Source organism: Cynara cardunculus (genome assembly GCF_001531365.2).
Source record: "Cynara cardunculus var. scolymus isolate 2C chromosome LG 11, CcrdV1, whole genome shotgun sequence".
In the NCBI taxonomy this organism is placed as follows: Eukaryota; Viridiplantae; Streptophyta; class Magnoliopsida; order Asterales; family Asteraceae; genus Cynara; species Cynara cardunculus.
Window position 1 is genome coordinate 8095273 of NC_037538.1, and position 24809 is coordinate 8120081.

The 24809-nt window shown below is 32.5% G+C and overlaps 2 protein-coding genes across 12 annotated transcripts; both read right to left on the reverse strand.

The window, feature by feature from the left end:
• Positions 1-7435: 7435 nt before the first annotated feature.
• On the reverse strand, positions 7436-13244 carry LOC112522003 (coiled-coil domain-containing protein 93). Of its 4 annotated transcripts, none has more exons than XM_025131045.1 (10): positions 13022-13244; positions 12812-12874; positions 12535-12648; positions 12064-12243; positions 11418-11497; positions 10491-10530; positions 10276-10383; positions 8313-8393; positions 7865-7987; positions 7436-7784 (listed from the first exon to the last, which is right to left on the reverse strand). In XM_025131045.1, exons 2-10 carry the CDS (start codon positions 12821-12823, stop codon positions 7740-7742), a joined length of 783 nt encoding a protein of 260 aa, XP_024986813.1. In that variant the 5' UTR covers positions 12824-12874; positions 13022-13244; the 3' UTR covers positions 7436-7739. The 4 variants fall into 4 exon arrangements, with proteins under 4 accessions (XP_024986813.1, XP_024986814.1, XP_024986815.1 ...); XM_025131046.1 differs by having other exon boundaries at positions 12995-13244; XM_025131047.1 differs by having other exon boundaries at positions 12535-12639; positions 13022-13238.
• A 163-nt stretch (positions 13245-13407) lies between these two features.
• LOC112521085 (transcriptional corepressor LEUNIG-like) lies at positions 13408-20607 on the reverse strand. 8 transcript variants are annotated; one of them, XM_025129740.1, is made up of 18 exons: positions 20431-20607; positions 19688-19785; positions 19395-19504; positions 18608-19054; positions 18097-18185; positions 17763-17841; positions 16970-17042; positions 16831-16880; positions 16060-16335; positions 15724-15927; positions 15319-15561; positions 15104-15221; positions 14870-14979; positions 14557-14706; positions 14293-14448; positions 14090-14206; positions 13809-14015; positions 13408-13718 (listed from the first exon to the last, which is right to left on the reverse strand). In XM_025129740.1, the coding sequence occupies exons 1-18, from the start codon at positions 20460-20462 to the stop codon at positions 13575-13577; spliced, it is 2703 nt and encodes a 900-aa protein (XP_024985508.1). In that variant the 5' UTR covers positions 20463-20607; the 3' UTR covers positions 13408-13574. The 8 variants fall into 8 exon arrangements, with proteins under 8 accessions (XP_024985508.1, XP_024985509.1, XP_024985506.1 ...); XM_025129741.1 differs by having other exon boundaries at positions 15319-15546; positions 18097-18188; XM_025129738.1 differs by having other exon boundaries at positions 15104-15245; positions 15319-15546; positions 18097-18188.
• Positions 20608-24809: the final 4202 nt, after the last annotated feature.

Genomic DNA, 24809 nt, shown 5'->3' on the forward strand with positions numbered 1-24809 from the left:
TGTACTCTCTATTAAACAAAAATATCATATATTCTCTTTTTAAAACAAATGTAAAATTATTTATTTTAAAAAAAAAAGGTTACTATTACATCGATTTTATTTCGAAAAATATCTGATTGATTATATATCAGAGTTAAATGATGTTATAGATGCTATTTAATAGTTATTATTAGGGGTGCTAAAAAAACCTACTAACCCAACCCGAAAAAACTCAAAAAAAGCTCAATCTGAGGTGACCCGATACATAGTTGATTCAAAATTAGGTTGAATCGCACCTATTGAGTTGGAATTGGGTTCGGATAATTTGAACTCAACCTAACCCGATGTTTTTCTATTCTATGAAATTAATATAATTGCTAAGGACTTGATTAATATATGTATATTAGAGATTAGACCAATCCGTAATTAGTTATATTAAATTATATTACAATTTCAACTATAATTGTAATTTCTTATTTGTATGAACCTTCAACTTTTCTTTGAGTTTGTTAACCTTTTATGGATGTTCGTATTTAGATTTTACTTCGTTTAAACACAAACACTTAGCTAGATTATAAAATGATATACCAAAATTTTAACCCGACCTATCCAACCCGTACGATTTGGGTTGGGTTAGGTTGGGTTATAATTTCATTTAGGTTGGATTATGTTGAGATTTTTCAAGACGCAAACATTAAGCTAGGTATTTAAATACCTTCAACCCGATGAACCCGACGAATCCAAATATGTGGAGCCCTAGTTATCATCACATGATGGAAAATTTACAACCAATTTGATTCATTGATTTTTTAAGATTCCTTTTTAAAACTTACTAGTATTATTTTTAAATATTAAGTCATATCTTTTTCGTTTCAAAATAAATAAAAATATAAATTTTATAGTAGTTTTCATTTTAGTATAAAATTCTCTGATGTTGCCTCCCGTAAAAATCTGAGCCGTGTCTCAATCCATTTATCTTTAACTCGTGAATTTAGCCGATACAAAGCTATGATCATATAATACTCATATCATGTAATGTTTATATGTTAGGTTTACCTAGTATATAAGTTTACTAAAATGTCATCAATATACAGAGGTAGAAGTTAGAACTATAATTTCTTAAGTAGTAATACAATTTAACTATAAAAAATATCTAAATAATTTTTCACGATATTTCTATAGTTGGTTCCCTGTCCCTACATAAAAAAGACCCATGTTCGAGTCTTATCAACGTATATTTTTTAAAACACAAGAGGTATATTAAAACACCAAAATTTAAATTAAAAACAACGAATTTGACAACAGTGGGACTCCACTCAACCCCATACCTTTTATACAAAGAGAAGAACATTTACCATCTCCGTCATGAAAGTCTTGCGTTAAACTATACGGTCGATGACAACCATTAGAAACGTAATTGTTTTCTTACATTTAAACGGTAACTCATGCCACCGTCTCCTCCTACACAGGTCCACCCTTGCCTATATAATTTATGGTGCATGCGATCGGGTAGGACGGGACAAAATCATTGTCCTACGTTTGGTGCGATATGAGATAGGATAAGAATTCATTGTTACATGTTTGCCGCAACATAGGATAGGGACAATGTCGGACAAAAAAGTTTTTCCTTGTTTTAAAATAGGTGGAATAAGATGGGACAAGTATGAGACATAAACTAAAATATTATTAATTTATTCTCGTTTTATATCTAACTTTAATATGGTTTTTGTTTTAATGGTCATCACCACTAGTTGTAGCTCCCGCAGCCACCGACGGCCACCTCCACCTTCTCTTCCACTACAACAACCTCGTCCACCACCCTCCACAACCACCGTCGGCCAACGACCAACCTCATCCACCACGTCTTTCTATCTGAAATTTATTGTTGAATTGAAGTCTTTCATCTAATTGTTACATAAGGTGAGTTTTTATTTCAAAGTTTTATTTGGAACGCTTTTATAATATTTAGGAGTGGTTTACCTAAATGTTTATGCGGTAAACGTTTATTTTAAAAGTCAATACTATAATTTATTTTATCGGGTAAGATTGTAGTACATCAAAACATATTTTATGTAACAATTTACTTGGTAAGCGCTTATCCAGGTAAGAGTCGTCACCCCCACTTACCGAGTAAGACTCTTCATTTTTATCATCGCTTTTACAGGGTAAGATTCTTCATTTTTATCATCGCTTTTACCGGGTAAGATCATTGCCCCTTACCATGTTCATCTGGTAAGAAAAATTGCCCAGTAAATACTTGCCGGGTAAGCGTTTAGTAAACGACCCCTAAAGTATTTTGGTGTGAGATATAGTGCTTTTATTAAAGACGGTTTAACTAGATCCATTTTCTTGTACCAAAACATAAACTTTTGAGTCATTATCTACCATGTTAAATATGTGATTTTAAACCGGATCTTCAAAATATTAGCAACTAATTTTACAATTGTTTAAGACATTTATAACCCACCTCAGTACCTCTCTAATTTTTATCAAAAGCCAAAAATAATATATTTGTAATTTGTATATATTTATCTTTGGTGTAATAAAAAAAATTAAAAGTAAAAGGAAATCTAAAACGATTGAAACTTCTAAATACTTTTTTTCTGAAAAGATATCCCAAAATAAAATTTTATAATAAAAATACTAATTTAGTCTCTATATAAATTTAAATCTAACACATGAGGTTATTAATTATCTTGGGATCAATAATTCAAATAATAATAATAATAGATTAATGATGAAAGATTAGCCTTTCCATTCATTATTGCAAGAGTATAAATGCTTTTAAAGAGAGAAGTTATGGGTTTATTAAGATCTGATTTAATTATTTGAATGGTGTATCAATATACAAATCATACAGGAATGAAGAATTTTTTTTGAAGTATATAATATTTATATACGATAAATAGAACAAATAACTCACACATCTCTCTCATCTTTGGTGAGGTTTGAACTTTTGACCTTCTAAAAAGTCAATGACTCACATACCGCTAGGTCAAATGTCATTTGGTGGAATGGAGAAAACTTTCCTGTCATATTTTCACTACCTAGTCTAGTTTTATTAATTGTATATTTAAAACAGACTGTAAAACTTAAAATCACATTAAGGATTGTATCAAAATCGTAAATTAAAATATAAACTTGGATGAAGGGTGAAGGTATGACAAGAATTTTACACTTCTAGAATTGTGATTTTTGGATTTTTAAATAGGGCAAATTGCATGAAAAAGTAACGTAGTTTAAATTGATTCCTATTCTGGGTAACATACTTTCATAACTTTCATTTTGGTACCTAAGATGTAAAGTTTTAAACATTTAAGTACCCGGGTAACCCAGTGAAGACTAATTTTAGACAAAAAAAAAAGACTAATTTTAGATTAAAAAAATACACGTCACCGACTAGGTCAACAAATAATACTTAGTTGGATACCACATCACTCGCCACATCAGTATGATAACCGGTTAATACTTCAACCAGTTACCCGGGTACTTAAATGTTTACAACTTTACATCTTAGGTACCAAAATAAAAGTTTTGAAAATACGTTACCCAAAATAAGAATCAAGTTAAAGTACGTTATTTTTTCATGCAATTTACCTTTTTAAATAATAAGTAATAAAATTATTTTAAAATTAAATGTCATATTTAGTCAAAGATACAAGTATGATAAAGTAATTTAGAAACATATCCTTTTCATTCTTAAATGATAATATAATTGTCTTGAATTATTGTTCATTAATTATTATATTATGGAGGTAAAGTGTTATTATGCAAACATATATTTAAGGTCTACATATTTTATTATAAAAAAACTGGCTTTTTTTATACTTATTTTATGACGAATGGAGTAAATTTTAACACATTTATCATTACAATTGTTAGCTTATTTTGAAGAAATAAACGAAACCAGAAAAACTTTTAACACGATTTCCCTGTTGTCTTTCACGACAATCACCACCACCATTTGCGAATAGAAAAAGATTGTGAATCTGTTGTCAAAACTTCAATTTTTCACCTGCTCGAGCCCCTTCTTCTTCACGTATATCGACAAACCCCGTTGTCGAAAAGTTAAAAATCTATCATTCTACGGTTAAATCGAAGTCAAAGCTGCCAGATAACTAAGGACAAGAAGAAAGCGTTGTAGTAGCATTGGTAGGATCTACGACCATGTCGATACCCTCAGATCTTTTTCTATGAAAGTGATAGTATCGTTTTGAAAATAATAATATATCCGAATTAGAAAAATAAGATTACGTAATTGGTTTTTGTTGAAAATAATATAACGTTTTAAATGATTATGACATGCAAATATGGCGAAGTTAGTATGAAACCAGTTGTAATAATTGGAAAAACCTCTCATTTTAATATTAGTTTTTTTTTTTCATATTTAGTTTTATAATATTTATTAAAAAACATGTGATTTGTGGAAATTATATAAGAAAAAAAAAATCCCAGCAGCCTTCGTGCTTTACTGAAAAGTGTTGACCAACTCCACGTGAAAGACGTTTGAAATTTCTAACGTTTACGTTCTAACGGGCTATTTATCAAAACGTTTATCTATGAAACCGTTTACTTAAATGCTTACCGGATAAACGTTTATATTAGGAGTCAACAATATAATTTATTTTACCGGGAAAAATTATAGTACATCAAAATGGTATTCTATGCAACAATTTACCCGGTAAACACTTACCTGAGTAAGAGTCGTCACCTTCACTTACAGAGTAAGACTTTTCATCTTTATCATTGTTCTTACTGGGTAAGATTTTTGACCCTTGTCATGTTCATTCGGTAAGGAAAGTTACACGATAAACACTTTCCGAGTAAACGTTTAGTAACTAGTAAGCATTTATTGATTTATTGGTAGGTCGATACTCTCAGTTACTTTATTGGATAAGATTTTTTAATCCATCAAAACGAGATCTTATACAACAATTTACTCCGAAACTGGGTAAAAGTCATCACTCTCATTTACCGGGTAAAACTCTCAGTATTTGTTATTGCTCACCATGTAAGATTCTCGGCAGGGTCGTCCCTGGGGAAGGGCGGCACAGGCGCATGCCCAAGGCCCAAAATATCAGGGGCCTAAATTTTTCCCTTAAAATACAATAGTAGTTTAAAATAATTTAATAAATTTGAGAAACCCAAAAAATTGTAGTATATAATAAAAGGCAAAAAAATTAGTAGATAGTAAGGATCCAAAAATATATCGACTAATTACATTGGGGAAAAAATAAAATAAAAAATTAATTGTATCTATTTCTGCTTGTATTAACTATTGCTATTTGGTTATGTTGTTTTAATTGTTTTTGTTGACTATTGTTATCTGTTTTTGCTTCTACAAAAAATATTTTTCTATTGTTTGACAATCAATCTATTGTTCTTATGATTTATGACGTGTTTCATGGTTTTGTGATTAATCAATAAATTTTCCTTACTAGATGTATTTAGTAATGTCTCTTATACATGTCATGTTCCATAAACTTTTAATCTTAACATCTTATTTTAGTTGAGCAAAAAAGAAGGAAAATAGAATTTAAATATTTTTATGAATTGTTTGACTTATGTATCTTTCATCGGGATTCCACCACACCACAAGATTTTATTTAAGTGCTCAAACAACTATTTGTTGAGCTTGCATATTATATGTTTAATTCATTATTTATTCTTATTGGATCTCAATGGATCATCTTTTCTTTCATATTCTTTTTTATCATTATTTGTCTACTTGTCTAGAAAACCTTAGTAATATTCTCTATTATTGATCTCTTATTGACCCTCAGGATTACTTCATTTACACAAATTCTTTTTTTTGTATTAAAATAATATATATTTCTTGTTATAAACTAAAAAAATTCTTATTTTATGTAAAAATTTATCAACCATAGTATCTATACTCTTGGTTTCAAATTAACTCATACGTATGTAAATTTAGGTACTCTCTTATATTTCTATAATAAAGTTAAATAAGATTTCTTTCCTCAGTAAATTATTAACATTTATTGTACTCAATTTTATACTAATGAAAAATATTTAATGCATTTTTTTCGTACTTACTGATGATCACTACAAGAAAAGTGAGCTTTGATGATGCGCTTTTTAACGATGATATGTTTCTGCCATAAGTTATAGCGACAACATGTTGCTGTTATATACTCTTTCTGATGATAAATAGACTTTTAACAACAACTTAAAAGCCTTGTTTCTTGCAGTAAGTCATCTTTTTAAGTTCGCCCAGAATCTATAAAATGTCAAGAACATGTCTATAAAAAGCAAGCGATCTGACCGATAAACACTTATCAGGTAAGCGTTTGTGGTAAATAGCCATAAACAATTAAGTTTTACTTTAAAGCTTTGAGTAAATTATGGTTCCGGTTCCAATAATTCGATGAAAATCATCCAAACTTCATTTATTACATAAAAGGACCCATGATTTGCACTTCCTCACAACTTTGGTCCCTAGACCAAACCCCCCTGTTAACTATAAAGGCATTCCGATCTTTTGTTATTTTCCACCATTTTAATCTTAATTTCTGTTTCTTTGAATGATGTTATTATATCACATTTGATGTTGCACAAGAATCAAGAAACGAGAACAAAATGATGTGCAACTTTTCCCACGGTTTTGAGCTGCATCCCACGTCATAGGACTCTTCGTCTGTCCTCCTAAGTTTTTTTTTTTTTCAAACTCAAGCCCGTAATGTCACCCCCTGCAACTCATTGGAGTCCACCCGCAAGTCCTCTTGGCCAGCGTCATATGGGTGGCTACCGGCTAGCCCATATCTTTTCCCATGCTTTACCTTTTTTTTCCTTTTAGTCCTTTTGTCCTTTCTATTGTTTTTTTTATAGGAAACCTTTTCAGCCAAAACCTCACTTATCCATACACTTTGCTTCCTCAACACTTGACACCTATTATACTCTCTCCAGATACTTCCCTTATTTAGTATATGTGAGGTTATGAGTGTTCTTGAAGATTTGCTGGTTGATCTTAGGTAATTGGGTTTTGTTTGTGGGTGGGGTGCTAGTTAGCAGGGATGAAGTGATGGTGGATGCAGAAGAAGAATGTACAACACATGTCACCATCTAATTGGTGCATTTAAGAACCAAATATTAATATTAAAATGGAAAAAATGATAGAAAGGCCGAAACACCCTTAAAGTTAAAGGAGAAGGTGGATGGCCGTTTGGTCGAGAGACCAAAACCATGACAAAGTATGAACCACATTACCTTTTATGTAATAAATGAAATTTAGGGACCAAATCATGATTTTCACCAAACCACAAGGACCGAAGCTCTTCTCTAAAAGTTTTGAATTTAAATTATATATATATATAAATAAGGTTTCAACTAATAAATATAAATGTTACCCAAACCAATTTCGGCCTTTGATTTTGTGTATGTTGAGAGTAAATTTCGGAACCGAATTAATCTGCAAATAAGGTGGAGAGTAAATTTTGGAACCGAATTAATCCACAATTTTGACATTGATTTGATAATCTGCCCAGATGGCTGAAATTGGTTTGTATGGTAACATTTACATGAGACAACTTATATATAAAATATTATATACCGTAAATACTCATGCACGCTTTTCACCTTTGTCAGGTATGAACCCTTAACTTTCCTATAGGCAGTAACTCTGGCATCACTGACCCAATGACGCTGTGATCGTCAGTTATATTTTTTTCAAAAGCACAACGCTTTTCACATCCAACACAGTGGTTAGATGGATCTTGGACAAATTAATCCTCATCCAAGACTTAGAGAGTTTGATTCCGAAGTCTCTCATTCCTCGCACATTCTTCCTGATAATTATAAGAGTAAAACAGACATATAAGTAGAATTTAACACAAAAGAGGATATGATTAGTAAACAATTTGCTTACTTGAAATGCCTTCAACAGAGAATAGCAACGTCTTTTCTCCAAGTTTGCTGCACCATGCTTTTCCTTCAGACTTTCACAAGCTTTCTGCTCTGCTTGCAACGTAAGTTCCACATTGTGGAGCTTCTGCACAACAAATAACCATCCAATTAGTAGGCACATAATAGTCTTAGACAAATGTTTTAACTGTTTGTCAAACGTCTAGGATACAATGACAAAATAAGGAAATCTTCAAGACCCAAATCAATATCATCAATCTTTTATGCAGGCATAAAGGTAATCACGTGCAACTTGATTTCCAGAAATAGAGATGTTATAATTTTCATGGAACGACTCAAAATAGACATTGCTGCAATTTTCAAAGGAAGTATAACAAATAGAAATACTTTGGTGTCAAACTTTGTAGAAGGATTTAATACATTTTTAACTGAAAAGTAACATATTATGGCACCTGCTGAATACTCTTTGAAATTCCATCCATGGAACTTGTCAACGTTGCACGACCAGCAGGACTATTAAGCGCATCATGGAACTGTTTAAAATAGAAAAGAAAAAAGGAGATGACATCAAAGACCATAAGGATTCATGACTTTTCATATTGTAGTTTTGTGAAAATACAATAGTTGAGATCAATGTAGGTTTGCATTTAGTTTCAACGGTCAAAGCATTGCAACATGAATTCATCTACGGGTCTTTTTCATCCATTCATGCTAGTAAATTCAAATGCAGTAGGGGTTCAAAAAAGTCAAATTGGCAGTCTATCCAGATATTTTATTTACCTCTGTAGTATGAGATAAACTGCAAAATATGTAAGACTAATTACTAATTTTACAAGCAACCAATGAATTTTTCAACTCTCAAGAGCAATTGGGATGAAATGAACGCTGACTCATTTTCAGTTCTTTTCATTTTCTTTTGTGAGAGCAAATATTGCATGTGCACAAGAAACTAAATGGGTACATGAAGACTAAAGGAATTAGAGAACAGAAAGCAGGCTTTGATTATGATACACACTTAAGAAATAAGATCGGTAAGGTTAAAAGAAAAGAGAATAGAATCACTAGTAATAGGGAGTTCATTTGGAAGCCACTGGTCATATACCCCTCGAGTAAGATGAGGTGAATTTCATAAGAGGGCATTCTTTTCAGAAGATCTAGGAGTTGTTGGATCCAGCCTCTTGAAAGATTGTTTATTCAGTAAACAATTTAACTTTTCTGTGAATCCGTTGCATTTAATTCTCAGAATAATACCAATGTGCATCAATTGGTATCAAAACAGGAGACCCAGACCATGCCTGGAAGCGTAAAATCTAAGGTCAAAAACATGGAGGAATCATTCGAAGGATTTCAGGCAAAGGCCGTCTCTTGCGAAGGAAAGGGAATGTTCAATCGATGATGCAGCAGCTGGAGGCGATTCTGTGATTGCAAGAAGAATCAGTGAAAACCTCAACAGCTGGAGGACACAATGAGATGGAGGGAGGGAAACAAGGACATAACAGCGAGAAGAACACCACCGACGACGCCTCGTTCTTTGCAATGAAAGGCCGCCGTTTAGAACTGGTATTCAATGGAACAAATCCTGACAGATGGATATTGAGAGAAGTTAGGTGTTGCGCCTTGAATAGATTGACCAATAAGAAGTATGGAAGTAGCAGTAATATCTTTTGATGGCGATGCCTTCAGATGGTATCAGTGGGAGCATAAGTGATGGTTTATTGTACTTTGGGAGGAGTTGAGAGGTTGTTGCTATATCGGTTTCTAAAACCTCGGGAGATTTTTCTAATCACGAGTTACAGCTCCCAGGGACTTTGTAGTGCTGCGACAAGATGTATTCACCAGGACACGAATGTATAAAAAAAGGAGCTCAATGTATTAGTGTTTCAAGAAACCAATAAAGAATTAATTTTCGTGTTTCCACCTTGACGACAAGGTGAAGTCTGGAAGGCGGCTATCGATAAACCAACAATAAGATTCATGTATGAGAGAAGGAATAAAGGATGATGATTTCAAGGGTAGTTTAGTAAACAGTATGATTTTGCTACATATTAATAAATAAGGGTGGAAAATCAGTTGGTTAGTTTAGTTAGAGGAAGTTGTAGTGAACTATAGATAGATAACAAGTCCAGGAAGTAGGCACTGATTCACTTTTCTTGATTGTTCAGGCGTACTAGATAACAAGCGTACTAGAAAATAATTTTGCTTGTCAAATAGATGGAGAACCAAGGCAATATGCTTGTCACGAATCACGACAAGATACAGAGGATAGAAAAATGATTTGCAAGTGGTGTTCAATGGTCAAGAGAATGATTATGATAGCATTTCAATGGCACAAATGAACCAAGTAGTCAAGTACCAACAACGAAGGCATAATAAATAACACATATCAAGCTAGACAAGATGGAATGTTTAATGTACCTGTGAACTCATAGAGTTTAATAAGGATGTTTCCTTTAGCATTAGTTCTTTTATTTCCAACAAAGCATTATAGGTGGCATAGTATTTACGAGTTTGCCGAAGCTTTCCCTGTGCAAAAACAAACAAAAATAAGGATGAAAAAAATAAAGACTGATGAATTGATACTATACGGGAGAAATGAAGATTGATTATAAATGAATAAGAATCTGATATACCTGAATGTGAACATTAAGCTCTGAAAATCGACGCTCATACCTGCAGTAATGACAACCAAACCAATAAACTTAGTATCTCATGCAGAGGTAGGGCCTCGGGGTGTAGGATGTATGCATACCTTTCCTCTACCCCAAGAGGTAGAAGAAGCAGCATAGACAATGCTTTCACATTTAACACAAATATATTAGGTTGATATTTTTCATATCTTACAAGTAAAGGATGTTGAACTTCACACAATAATGTTGGTTCTACTTATCCTCCATATATATAATCGCAAGTTGGTGGTAATTTGTTGTAGTCGAATGGAGGAAGTCGTTACAAAATATTTATAACGAACAATGAAACAGGTGATTCTTCTCAGTCTACCTAGCTTGGATTATGTAAATCACTCATCTTGAAATAATTAGATACACGTTTAGACAGTAAACAGATAACAAAAGGTTTTGTATAATTTTCGTAACATATCAAATTTAATCCCTATAAGTTTCAAATTTCTTTAACAAACTCAACTGATCTTCTGTGAAAATGCAATTAAAGCCTCAGAATGGAGCTAAGGATTTTGTGTAGCTATTATCTAGAAAATGTAACTATGGAGTGGAGCAAAGCAGCTAATGATTCCTTTATTCATATAGGGAACATCCATTCGGTGATGTATTCTTGTTTCAGAATATGGTACTTTCTAGTCATTTCCATCATCTGTTACAGGAACTAAAGCTTTTCCCTTCATCTATTTGGGTACCATGTCCTTCTATATCCATTGTTTAATTAGCGAAAAATATTTTGAGTTCTCCATGCCATCTTTCATTGTATGAAAACAGTATCTTTTTGTTGTGCAGACAATTTTACAGTGCAAATGATTGTGGATCTAGCTTTTAAAGATATGAAGTTTAAACACTAAAAGTGGCAGATGTTGAAAAGCAACTTACTGGATGAGTTCTGCTTGTGTTGGCACGTCATCACACTGGCGCTTCAATGATATAATTTTCCTTAGCTTTGAAGCAAGATCCTACACAATATCATCAAAACATGAATCCCCATAAAACCATCAAAACAAGTAAAAACATAAACAGATTTCAAATAAGCTCAAGATAATATACTTCCAGTATGAATAATGTTTTCAGTTTGAATATTCAAGGCGAATCATAGTACAGTTATGTATAGAAAGCTAGAGAAACTCCAAAAACTAGAGAAACTAGAGAAACTCCAAAAACGATCATGTATTTTAGTAAATTTCAAGAGTTACGGTGCACCTCGATTTGTTTACTGACAACCCCATCTGGATACATGTATAAGCAGACATGCAGTGTAAGATACTTCAGAATATGGGGAATAGAGTTCAGAATATTTCAATACATTTACATTTATGTATTTTATTTACTAAGAAGACAATCGATCATGTTACATCATCCTCAGAATAATGAAAGCCCTTATCCCAACCTTGTGCATTTTAATGACATGATCCCTGGTGATATGAACATGACCTTGGATCATAGGAAGCACACACATTTATATGGCTACACTATATGTTTGTCTACATAGTCAGAAACTATTAGGAAAGATCATATGTAATACCGTCTTTGCTAAATTCAGTCTTTCAACAGCATTAGCCAAAGAACGATCAACACACCGTTCAAAACTCCCCTCGTGATCATTGTTCTGGATCAAATCTTCCAACTCACTGACCTCCAATTGCAGTCTAGCACATTCTTCACTGTAATTTAGCTCAACTTCTGCTTCTTGCTTCTCGAGAACCTAAGATGCCATTTTTTCCAATGATTCAACACCTAAATTGCTGTAACTAGAAAGCTTGGTTGTCACAGAAAACGGCACATAAAAAAACTGATAGAAATATCTATACTTTTCATACGATTTAAAATAAAATTAACTTAAGTCAACAGTGTAAAACCAATTTTGCTTTTAGCCCTATGCACTCTCCTGCATCAATACAATCAGTACTGTGATAATTTAAACACAAGAATACACAACTGACTATTATGGTTTAATAAATATCGAAGCATAGATTTAACTTATGAATATGAAGACCTTTAACGTCTCTAGAAGGGAAAGTAAACTCTGTACGCTACCAGTCGCACCAGCGTTCTCCGCGCCCTCTCTTAAAGCATTCATCTTCTTCAAAGTTTCTGTGATCTGTTGTTCCTAAAGAATACCACAGAAAGAAAAGAAAAAAAGAAAAAACAAATTTGAGATCTAACGAAAAATGTATTCAATTAGGGGTTTTTTTCAACTCCAACATAGTTTCCATTGAGAAAAGATACGACAAACCCTCTGATCAAATCAAGAAGAGAAAAAAAACGATTACCAATTCAGTCATCGTAGCTTTCAATTTAACTACTGAATTTTCTACAATCCTTAAATCTTCAAGCTGCAGATGAGAATATCCATCATCATACGAGGAAGCCAAAATTTGCGAACTATACTTATAAGTTATACCACCGACGAAATCGCAAAACAGCCGATGACAATAAGAGAAACTAATCATTACCTGACATCAGTAAAATTTATGAATTACCTAATGGTTGGAGAACAGCATGTCCTAGTTCTAACTAATTTGGGGAAATTTCGTCATTGTTTAAGGATTTGTGAAGTATGCATTGACTTCCGTTAAATCCTATCAAGAAAACACGCATTTAAAGAGAGGTGGAAGCTGGTGGCAGGCTGGTAATGGCGGAAATTGTTAAGATCTTGAATCGGAGATTGGCAACGACTAGGAGCTCGTCGCCGTATTGCTACCACTGACTATACTTTTTTTGTTTAATAAACTTATTTTATTTCTTTTTTTCTGAAAATAAATTATTTTTTACTTTAATTAAATTAAAAAGTACCACAAACCACGACATGAAAACAAATAAATATATTTTAACTTTTGATATTTTATTTTTAAGAAAATTATAGGGATAGGCAGTAAAAGATGTAGATGATATATAAAAACAGATAGATGGTGTGTTGTACGAGTGAAGATGGCATATAAACACATACAATTTGATTCATTCTTCTACAACATCATATCATCATCATCATAATCATAATCATAATCATACAAGGTTTCTGTTTCCCAATTTTTTTCACTTCCAAAGTTTAACGATCTTATCGTGGCTAGCCGACGCTACCAACCCCGTGGCCATTGATAACGCCAAACCAGCAATCAATCCATCGTGGGCCGCTAGAGTCATCGTCTTGTTCTCCTGCATGTTCCATAGCTCCAGAGACTGCATTGCATTGCATTCAAATCAATAATCACTCTACATTTTAGCGTAAACATATAATAATATGATTCCCGATGAATTCTGAAAACCTGCCTGGTAACAGCCGATGACCAACAAGGAAGCGTAACTGGGATGAAAAACACACGAGTGGAACTTGTTCCCGTTACAACTCAGATCATGTACACACTCCCCTTCATTTCCCGACATCAGAGACCACACTCGAACTGAATCCTCGCTAACCGATGCCAAATACTCCCCGCTTGGATCCCAGCAAACTGAATGAATCGGCTTCGTATGTCCCTACATTATTCAATGTTCCGTCACAAATTTTGTTGAAAACGGAAGGAATAGACACAGAAAAGAAAGAAATGAACCTTCAATAAATGTCGAAGGGCTTGAGTCTCGACATCGAGTATAGATACAATGTTTTCAGAAGCTGCTGCAAGAAATCTTCCATGGCATGGCTGAAATCGTACTTGAGCCGTTCCACCCTGATTATATCACCACCAAAACAATAAAGATTCCGATTCATCATAAAATCATCCATGGCATTCAACAAACAGTCACGGTCTCATACCTTAAATACACGAGCACAGCTACCATTATTTATGCTCCAATACCGTATCTCCCCATCCCCATCACATGAACAGATGAGATCATCTTTATTCGGGTGGAAATCCAACGACATCACAGATGCAGAATGTCCCATAAAGGTCCGAAGAGAAAACCCAGGCTGCAGATATTGTATAACGGTATTATGTATTACGATTCAATTTAAAATCTTTAAAGGTGGAACAGAAATTCAGTTTGAATTGATCGAACAATAAAAGGGTCAACTAACATTGTCGGCATCCCAGACACGAACAGTTTTATCAAAAGACGACGTTGCAAGGCGCGGCATGCTTGGGCTGAAGCGCACATCTGTGATCAATGACGAATGTTCTTCAAGAGTCGTCTTTGCCTTTAAAGAATCTGTATACCACAGTACAGCCTGCATCAGAAAATCCACAAGAATTGCAACCATCAACATACAATCTTCTTCATGCAATTGTAACTTCTAGAAATTTCCGACCTTAATAACAACGATAACAAACAGATAGATCCTTTTAGATTATAAGTTTGCCATAATTACAAGAACCATCTTGCGAATTTACCTTCTTATCATGGCCACCACTAGCAAGCAGCTTACCATCTGATGAGAAATGGCAACAAACGACCTTGCTTACACTAGCACGAACAGAATTCACCTCCGTAAACGTAAACCCTAACATCAAATGAAGCAAACGTTCAGAGAGAAAACTAGCAGTCGACTTTGACTAAATATCATATAAAAATCAAAATAAAGCAAATAAAAAAAAACCAACAAAAGAACACAAAGCAGCTCTCACCTTTGCTCACATCCATACAACGACCAACCGTATCCCTCATATCCGTATCATCATGAGATAAAAAAGACTCCACATTGTCATCAAGAGATCCATCTTCCACAAAACGATCCATATCAGCCTGCACAATGTCGTTATCATCCCACTGCAAAACTATGTTGAATAAGAACTACAAAAGAAAAGCAAACCCACTTACATACCACACACACTTCACTCACCAATTGATTTGATGGGGAGGTAAGCGTTGTGGGCCCATCAGGACGAAACATTATTAAAGGTTTGGAAGAACCGTCATTGTTATGTGGCAAAGCGCCTGAGATCACGTCACCAGGTGTATGAGTTGACGGAGTCGAGGGTGCTGAGCTCGGTGACGGTCCAGCTGTGTTTGCCGTTCCAGAGCTGTTGGCCGGTCCAGAAGATGAAACCTGCTTTCTCTTTCTTCCAGTCTGGTTTTTCGAAGCCTTAGAATGCATTAGAAACCATGTTAAGAACCTAACTAACTAGTACTAAATTCACTAAATTCCACCCATAGCTTATTTGCAAACTGCAAGAAAGTCATCTATTCCAACTCACATAAAAGAGTAATAATAGGCCTATCGAATAACAGCACGAAGAAAGCTGACCTGGTCGTTTCCTCTAAACGAGTTTGACATGCTCCCGTCTCCGGTTACACTGCTTGCACCCACAATCTTTTCTTGTTGAAGATTGAGATTCGGGTTTTGGGGCTGTGGTGCAGAAAGAGAATGGTGAATCTGCTGCTGTTGCTGCTGGTTACCGTTTTGTTGCTGTTGTTGCTGCTGAAGCTGCTGTAACTGAGCCATTTTCAACTACAACGTCAAACAACTTAAGTTACTTAATGTAACTCGTTAATGGCAGCTTCAGTCATAAAATTTGTTAGAGAACACATAAAGCAGAACCCCCCCTCCCAAAAAAAACGAAATCTGAGTATGAAAAATCACCTTGAGCAACACATCTGGATCTCCACGAGGTTGAACAGTCATGGGAGATCCGACATTTGAAATATCACCAACAGAACCAGGAATGTTTCGGCTATTAAGAAGCATTCTTAACCGTCTGCTTTCTTCGTTGGCTGATTGTGATGTCATATTCTGCTGTGCTAACAGAAGTTGCTGCTGGTGCTGTGGCGTCATCATCTGTAGCTGATGAAACGACTGGGACCCTTGCATAAATGACTTCTGTTGTTGCATTATCCCAGATCGCAATTGATCCAACCCCTGCCGGAAAGAAACAAAGTTCCCATGAAGATATGAACCACACCATCACAGGTAACATAAACGTATAATCCAATAACTGAAGTACCCAAGATTTTAGGTCAATCCGTCTGCATGTCCACTCATAGATACCAATAAAATAGAACATGTTTAAACTAACCTTTTATCCATCATAACTGACCACTAATCCCATACATCAGAAAACACATCGACATAACAAAGTTCAAATAATCAAATACAGTCAGAGCGAACAAAAAGAATAGATATAAATCGGAAATCACAAGTTAAGTACTCAACTAACTACCTATGGCATATTAGTAATGTGGTAATTACAAACTTTTTATTAAAAAATCATGTTGCCCAACAGGCTTTTGGGTACTCAAGAACACCTGGTATGGCTGATTTCACCAGGTCGACTAATCAAGATAAGCATTGGCTTCCATATTCGAGAGGAAAATGAAGCAAGAAAGTTATATGTGGGATCATTGATGAACTTACTGTAAGTGGCCATCCTTTCAATGTCAAGTTGTTACCACCTTGATTTGATCCTAGAGAAAAGGCCCTTGTTAGTTACATCAAGTGATAGTTAAATACATAGTCAATTTAGACAGAATTCAACGGAAGAAGTCAATATTACCAGGAATCCCAATCAATGATATTTCAGGAGCTCCAGCTCTATTCATGATTGGGTTCATCTCCGTCTTTATTTCCTATTCCAATGTAGGTCAGCATAAATTAGATTTCCAACCCATGTTCGTTTTTTAAAGCCGAGACTACTTCCAGATGCAAATTATGTAAAAGACTGTTCCCAATTAGACAGACTTCCCAATTGACAGTCAGTAGTGATTCTCATGGCTTAATGAGGTTAAACATTTATATGAATTTGAATCTTAGAATTAGCACATTGGACTTCCATAGTAAGAAGTTTTTAGTTTATTTTTCCCTTTATGGAAAAGATTTAAGAATAAGTACTCTTTTGTTCTGAATTCCAAACACTTCCCAATTGGTGATTATAGGTGTGCGTCATTGTCCTGAATGACAACGATTTTAAATCTTAGAATTAGCACATTTGACCTCAATAAGCAAAAATGTTCATATAACAAGTGCCAATTAGCCCAATGGTACATTGGTACTACAACCCATAAGATGTGAATTCAGGTCTCTATAGAGACATTGGTATGTTGATTACTTCAGAAAGAGCGAAAAGGAAAATACTCCAGGTATAAACATTAAGCACTCATTGATCAGAATTATACAGATATCCTGACCGACAATCAGTAGTGATTATCATAGTTTAATGTTGTAATTTCCTTTCTATCAAGAAGTTCAATATTGATATCGATTATGAAGTTCTGGAACAATTTACCTCAATAGCCAAAAAGTGTATGGTTTGTTTTTTTTTTTGGAATAGATCAAACATGGGTACTCACCGGTGTAGAGCCTGGAAGTTGTTGACTCCGACCTTGAACTTGAGGAGACATGCTGCCAGCTGTACCATGCAGCACTTGCCTGAAAAACATGGAGAAAGTTCCAAATTCCAATTCTATTAGAAGATGAACATGATCTAGCATGCTTTAGATGCATGTAAATGCTTAAATAGAGGTTAAGTAAGGACTTCCACCAAAGATTTCAAAAAAACAATAATACTTTCTTAAGAGAATAAACCCCAAAAGAATAAAGATTCTGTTTCCAATTGCAAACACATGACAATCTGCAGAACCCTACTTGATAAAAATCCACAAGAACCGTATGAAACAGCATTACCCTGAAGGTTGACCAGCAGCTGCAGCAGCAGATTTCAAAATTGATGCTTGGTTCGGATCCAAAAGCTGCCCAACATTCTCACCATACCTCTGCTATAAAGTAAAGGATGTAATCAAATATGTCAGATAAAGATTGATATTTCTTCACCCCATCCCTCAAAAAAGAGGTATATTTATCAAATTAAGATTGATATGGACTTTGTGACACCATCCTTCCTACTTGTAGTGTCTCCTACGAATTTCCATGAAATTATCTAAGTTTCTTGAAGTTTTATGGGAATGACATTAAAGTCAAACTTCTATTTCATATTCATCCCACCCTTCAAAAAAGTGGCAAACTTGTCAAATTCAAAATCATTATGGATTTTCTAACAAATTGAACACCACCATTTTTACAGCTTATAGTGTTTGTTACAATTTTCTACAGAAGTAATCTAATTTTTTAAAGATTTCTGTATTTCTATAAATAAAGAGTTCGTCTCATGAATAATCAAAATAGAATAAAGATGTACCTTCATAGCTACATCATCTAAAGCGTCCCTTGGAAGTGGCACTTTCAATTTCTCCTCATACATTTTCGTAGCAATGGCGTTAACTCCAGGATTCTGTCTCATAAGAGGTTCATTTCCAACAAGCCTGTTTGATGTTCCATTGAGGAGGTGGGCCCCATCTCTCCGTTGTTGTTGTTGCTGCTGCTGCTGTTGTTGCTGTTGTTGTTGTTGTTGTTGCTGCTGTTGTTGCTGTTGCTGTTGTTGCTGTTGTTGTTGCACTTGTTGTTGTTGTTGCTGTTGTTGCTGTTGCTGCTGTTGATGATGCTGTTGTTGTTGAGCTTGGCGCTGCAACATGAGCTGTTGCATCTGGATCTGCTGGTGTTGCTGCTGTTGCTGTTGTTGTGGATGAGGCGATTGCTGTGGCTGCTGCTGCTGCTGTTGCTGTTCCCTTGCTTTGATCAATTGAGTCTGCAATTATAAAATAAGAGATAATTGTTCAATTCCAAAAGATTCTTCAGCATAATGTACTTGTACATATAAATATTATCGTATCTATACATACATAAGCCTGTCTATAGATGCATACATACAATCATACTGTATGTCTATATATATATACTTACATATGTAGAATAATCATGCCCACAACAGTTGGGTTCACAACAGCCAGTGGCGTCACCTAGGTGCGTATTTGATCTTTCAAAAGTATGTGATTATCTATTGTACAGTAATTCCATTTTATAGAATTCTGTGGCATGAAAAACGAAAAGGGACAAATTGAAAAAAAGATGTAAGAATCCAAGCTAACCTCGATGTATGAGGCTGCAACTTCTGAGTGCTTCTCGTTGGTCCTTGCTATAAAGATGTCCCAAAACACCGACCACCACTCAAATAGAAAGCCACCAGGCGCATCAATAGCTGTATCATATGCCAAAAATTACAAACTTTCTAGGGAAAAGAACTCGCAACAAACTTGCTAATTCCGACTCAAATCACTAGCACCGATCTACTTTTAATAATGATAACGAGCAAATATGTAATTATTAACATAAAGAATTTCTTGGAAAGGGATTGTTGCAATTTTCACGGAAGGATTCTTACCAACAGGATCAGAAGAGACTTTTCCTTCGGCTTGAAACGCCTGTGCAGAAGCCTTTAAATCCCTCTTTACCAAGTAATCATGTATATAAACATCTAACCTGTTAATAAAATGGAATCACAGTTTTATTAGTTGAAAACCATAACAAAATTTGAACTTTACACAAAGAAGAGCCTGTTCAAACTATCCAGAAATTTGAACTTTACACAAAGAAGAGCCTGTTCAAACTATCCAGAGGCCCTAGAGTTCCCAATGAAAAACAAATACCCTCCAAGACATTGAGATCTCTCTCTCTCTCTCTCTCTCTCTCAAGTCATTTAACTTAGAAACTTCACATGAAAATAGCCTAATCAAACCCAGAATGGGAAAAGAAAATTCCAACTCCTAAATACCCAAATGAAGAACACTAATACAAGGTTAATGGAGCAACTCTTAGCCCTAAAACTACTGAAGTACGAGATCAGAACCATAAAGGACCTGTATATCACACAAAATGGGACGATACTGAATAGAAATGAAAACCCCAACTGAGTAAATAAATCAATTTAACACAAGTAATGAGAAAATCTACTGGAAGCACAAACCCTAGAAAAAGAAAAGCGGGAGGAAACAAAACCAAAATTGGATCAAAAATCAAGAAACTTAAGATAACAAATCGCAAGCAACAAAGGCACAAATCTAACAAGAACCCATGAAATATTTAACACAAATAAGTGAATACTAGACAGAATCTTAAGAAACTTACATTTTATCAGCTTCCCAGTGAGTCTGAGACATTTTTCTTGAAGCAAAAAGGCTCAAGAAATGGAATTTGTTAGATCTTCATACAATAAAAACCTGGGTTTTTCTTGTGTGTTAAAACCCTGCGAACAATTGATGAGAAAATTCCAGAATATTTAAGTAGAAAAGAAAGATACTTGAAGAAGGAGAGAGAGAGAGAGAGAGAGAGAGAGAGAGAGAGAGAGATGGAAAAATGGAAGAGAGAGAGAACAGAAGAAGTAAAAAGAATCTCACGGATAGAATAGGAAATCAAGATGACAGTAATATTTGGATACGATTCTGAGGATGTCGATTTTATTGCACAAATCAAATTCAAGAAAGATGATGAACCCCAAAAGGACTTCACTTTTTATAAGCCAAAAAATAGGTGTTTTTCCTCATGGCCAAATAGCAAATATAGCACAACCAATTTTTATTTTTATTTTTATTATGTGTTTTTTTTTCCTTTTTGAGTTTGTAATAATTAATATATGTTTTATAAAAATAATTATTCCAACAAATAAAAAATTATTTACGAACCTTAAACTTTAATGTAATTAAATAGGTTTAAATGCATAAAATAACAATTTATTTTCATAAATTTTATTTTTATTTTTTCTTATTATAACAATGTACTTTCAAATTGTTTTTTATTTTGATACCGTAGTGTAAAAAAATCTACCTGTTATAGTAATGAGTAACTTGTTAACTTATAAAACGGTTAACCACTTTATTTATTTTTTTACTTGTTTGGCTTCAATGAGGTGATATGGATAACACATCATTTTGATGACATAGCTAAAATTGAAAAAATAAAAATTCTATTTCAAATTATTATTAATGATTTTCATTTTCATTGCTACGATTTAAAAAAAAAATACTTTTTTTGACTTTTTGTTATTAAATTGTATGCAAATTAAATATTCTAGAGTAAGTATTTCTTAGAATAAATATGATATATTGTTTTTGAGATAGACTTGAGATCATGTGAGACCAATTGTTTTTCGTGAGACCCGTAAGACCAATTCTCAACCCTTGGATAGATCTATGATCTGACAAAATATAAACATTCATAAACGTCACAAGATTTCTTAATAATTACCAAATTACCACCGTGCAATTTAGACCGTCAGATCATTAACTTATAAAGTTGATCAATGAACATAAATTGGTCTTACGGGTCTCACGAAAAACCTTTGGTCTCACGTGAACCCAACCCTTTTGAGATAATCATTTATGCTAGCAAGATATATTGTGATCTACAATTTTTAGTATTGTTTTATTTATGAATAATTCAAAAAAAGTCTAATTAATTTAATATATTAATATACTAGGTTAAAAAATTTAAACAAGTATGATATATTCTTTAAAAAATATTATTTTTTGGTAAAAAAGTAATAATTCTTATTTTTTTTTTCAAAAAATACGTATATTTTTAAAATGTTAGTGACATAAACTTACTAGTTTTATTAATATTGGTATATTAATGAATAATTATAAAATTTTTAATTTATTAAATAATATGTAAATTATCTAAATAATAAAATGTTAAAATTAAAAGTACGATATTGTAATAAGAACTGGTATATGCTATAATAAAATAATTTTAAAAGTATTTTAACTTTTATTTGGTAAATTAACTAATAAGCTAATTGGTAGTTGTAAACTAATTACGTTTGTCAAAAATTAGAACATAAGTTAGTTGAGAAACTCAAAATGACCAAAAACTTCATGTTAAAAATTAGTTGATTTTAACATTTCATAGTATATTTAAAACAAATCATTAATAATATGATATAATAATTAATATAAATCAGATGGTAAGTAAATAATATAATTCAATTTGATTTATTTTATATATACATATATATATATATATACACATATATGGGGTTGGGTTTCAATTATAAAGAGAGTTATGATAAGAAAACGTAAGAAAATATAGTCATCATTTGATCACTCTTAATTGAAGAGTTCCAGTAGATCAACATTAATGAAAAGCATTAAATTAATCCCCTTTAAAGCACAATTAATTGATTGGTTTTGAGATTTAAAAGTGATCAAGCTTCAAAATATTTTCTTATATTTATCACTTTAACTTTTATTCTCACACGATTTTTCGTGTATGTATGTTTGTGTATATATATGTATATATGTGTGTGTGTGTGTGATGTTATATGGAGTAACTAGCGATTTTTGTCCCTGTGGTTTGTTAATAATTTTGATTTTTGTTCTAGTGGTTTAGAAATTGTGATTTATGTCCCCGTTGTTTTCAATTTATTACTATTTTCGTTCTGGGACTAATTCCTACTTTAAGTATAAGGGACAAAAATGGTAAAGAAACTGTAAACCGTGTGGATCGAAACAAAAATAAGTTATAAATATAATAACAACAATAACAATGAATTACAAATCATAGGAACAAAAGCCGCAGTTTCTAAACCATGAGGACGAAAATCAAAAGGTTTAAAAAACCATGGCAATGAAAATATAGTTTACTTTAGTATAAGTTTTGGATTTCTATAACCAAATACAGATTTATCAAAAGAAAAAGTAAACTATTGTTTTTGTTCCTATGGTTTGTGAAATATTGCAATTTTCATCCCTATGGTTTTAAAATTTTGATTTTCGTTCTTGTTGTTTGTAATTTGTTGTTTTCGTCTACCTACTTTGTAATTTATTGTTGTTTTCTTCCATACAACTAAATCTATCAAAATCTTTTGTCTAACTTAGGATATATATATATATATATATATATATATATTTTGAATTATTATTTTTAGTTTCTTTTTTTGGTATTTTAATCTTTTTTATTTAATCAAACTATATATATTTTTTGATCCAAGAATTAATTCCTAAAATTTATAATTTTTATTGTTTATCATAAAAGTAATAATATTTTTTTCATACAATTCGTTGTTCCATATTTTTGGTCATTATAATTTTAGTTTTTATTAGTTCGATTTATGTTACTACCATCATTCAAGTGCAAGTCGTTGAGTACCCCTCATATGATAATATTTTAATTATCTTTTTCTTCATTAGAGGCTAAACAATTAATTTTTTTTATAAGGCCAAATAATTAACTATAGTAGCTATTTTTCCCAAACAAATGTATTCGAGTTTAATGTATAATTTTATAAACTTACTATAACACATTTATATAAAATATACATTTGTTTGGCATAATTGAATGACTTATGAGACCAAATAATTATACGTCCTATTAATAAAACTACATACATTTATTTATTTTAGTTTTTTTATTATTATTATTTTTTTTTGTCTTGTTAATTATCTTTTTTGGTATTTTAAACTTATTGATTTAATCAGACTATATAATTTTTGATAAAAATTATATTTTTTTTATAACATAATTAAATATTTTCCATACAATTCATTGTTTCATTTTTTTGTTGTCATTACATAGTTTTAGTTTCTTACTAGTTGATTTCTGTCACTAACTTTGTTCAGGTGCAAGTCCTTGAGTACCTTTCACATGATACAATTTCATTTTATTTTTTCATTAGGGACTAGACGATTAAATTTTTGTCGGACCAAACAATTAACTATATTTAATCACAATTACAAAACCATAAGGACGAAAATCACAATCTTTCTCAAACCACAGTGACTGTAATTGTAGTTTACTCTAAAAGATGTTAAAATAAGAATTAAAGTAAATATTTAATTCAAATAATTATCAAAGTTTTATTATATATGAAACAAATATATATATATATATATATATAACTTTTACAATCTATGTAATTTATAAACACAGTTTAAAATTATTATATTTGTTTTTTTGACAACTAATATATATCAATAATGATAAAAAAAAGAAATTACTAATAAAAAAAATTATTATCCAAGGTATATTTGAAAGAAAGTGACAAAAAGTTTGTGTGTCTTAATAAAGTAGTTTATAAGTCACCTTTTCGCTTATCCAAATTGAATTTTTATGAAAAGCTTAAAAAATAAGTTAGCTTATATTTATCAAACATGACGTTGATTTTTTTAACAAAAGTATGTATCAAGTCTAAAATTAAGTTCTTATAACGCATGATTTACTTTTTAATATATCTGATAATTATTAGTTGCAAGGACAATACACCTGATCGACATAGACTAATGAGTAATCAATATTTATGTGGCTCTTGATATACTTGAAAAAGAGTGTGTTGACTTAGTATCGACGACACCAGATCAACATGGGAAACAACAAAAAACACAAATAACAAAAATTATTGAGTGTTTTTATTATGCATTTATATCATCTTTCTAAATCAATTTTTTTATCTTTATTTTCATTGTTTTTTTTTTTAAATTAATTAAATTGAAATTTGTTTATATCTGTTAATA

What these genes read in the sequence shown, in the direction of transcription:
- LOC112522003 (XM_025131045.1), bottom strand. An exon ending in TAAACTCTATGAGTTCACAG is followed by an intron (nt 8,394 to 10,275) that starts GTACATTAAACA and finishes TATTTTAAACAG; the next exon opens with TTCCATGATGCGCTTAATAG. An exon ending in TTTCAAAGAGTATTCAGCAG is followed by an intron (nt 7,988 to 8,312) that starts GTGCCATAATAT and finishes TTTGTTGTGCAG; the next exon opens with AAGCTCCACAATGTGGAACT.
- LOC112521085 (XM_025129734.1), bottom strand. Translation starts at nt 20,462, where the DNA reads ATGTCTCAGACTCACTGGGAAGCTGATAAAAT. An exon ending in AGTCTCTTCTGATCCTGTTG is followed by an intron (nt 19,505 to 19,687) that starts GTAAGAATCCTT and finishes CATATGATACAG; the next exon opens with CTATTGATGCGCCTGGTGGC. An exon ending in CGTTTAGAGGAAACGACCAG is followed by an intron (nt 15,562 to 15,723) that starts GTCAGCTTTCTT and finishes ATGCATTCTAAG; the next exon opens with GCTTCGAAAAACCAGACTGG.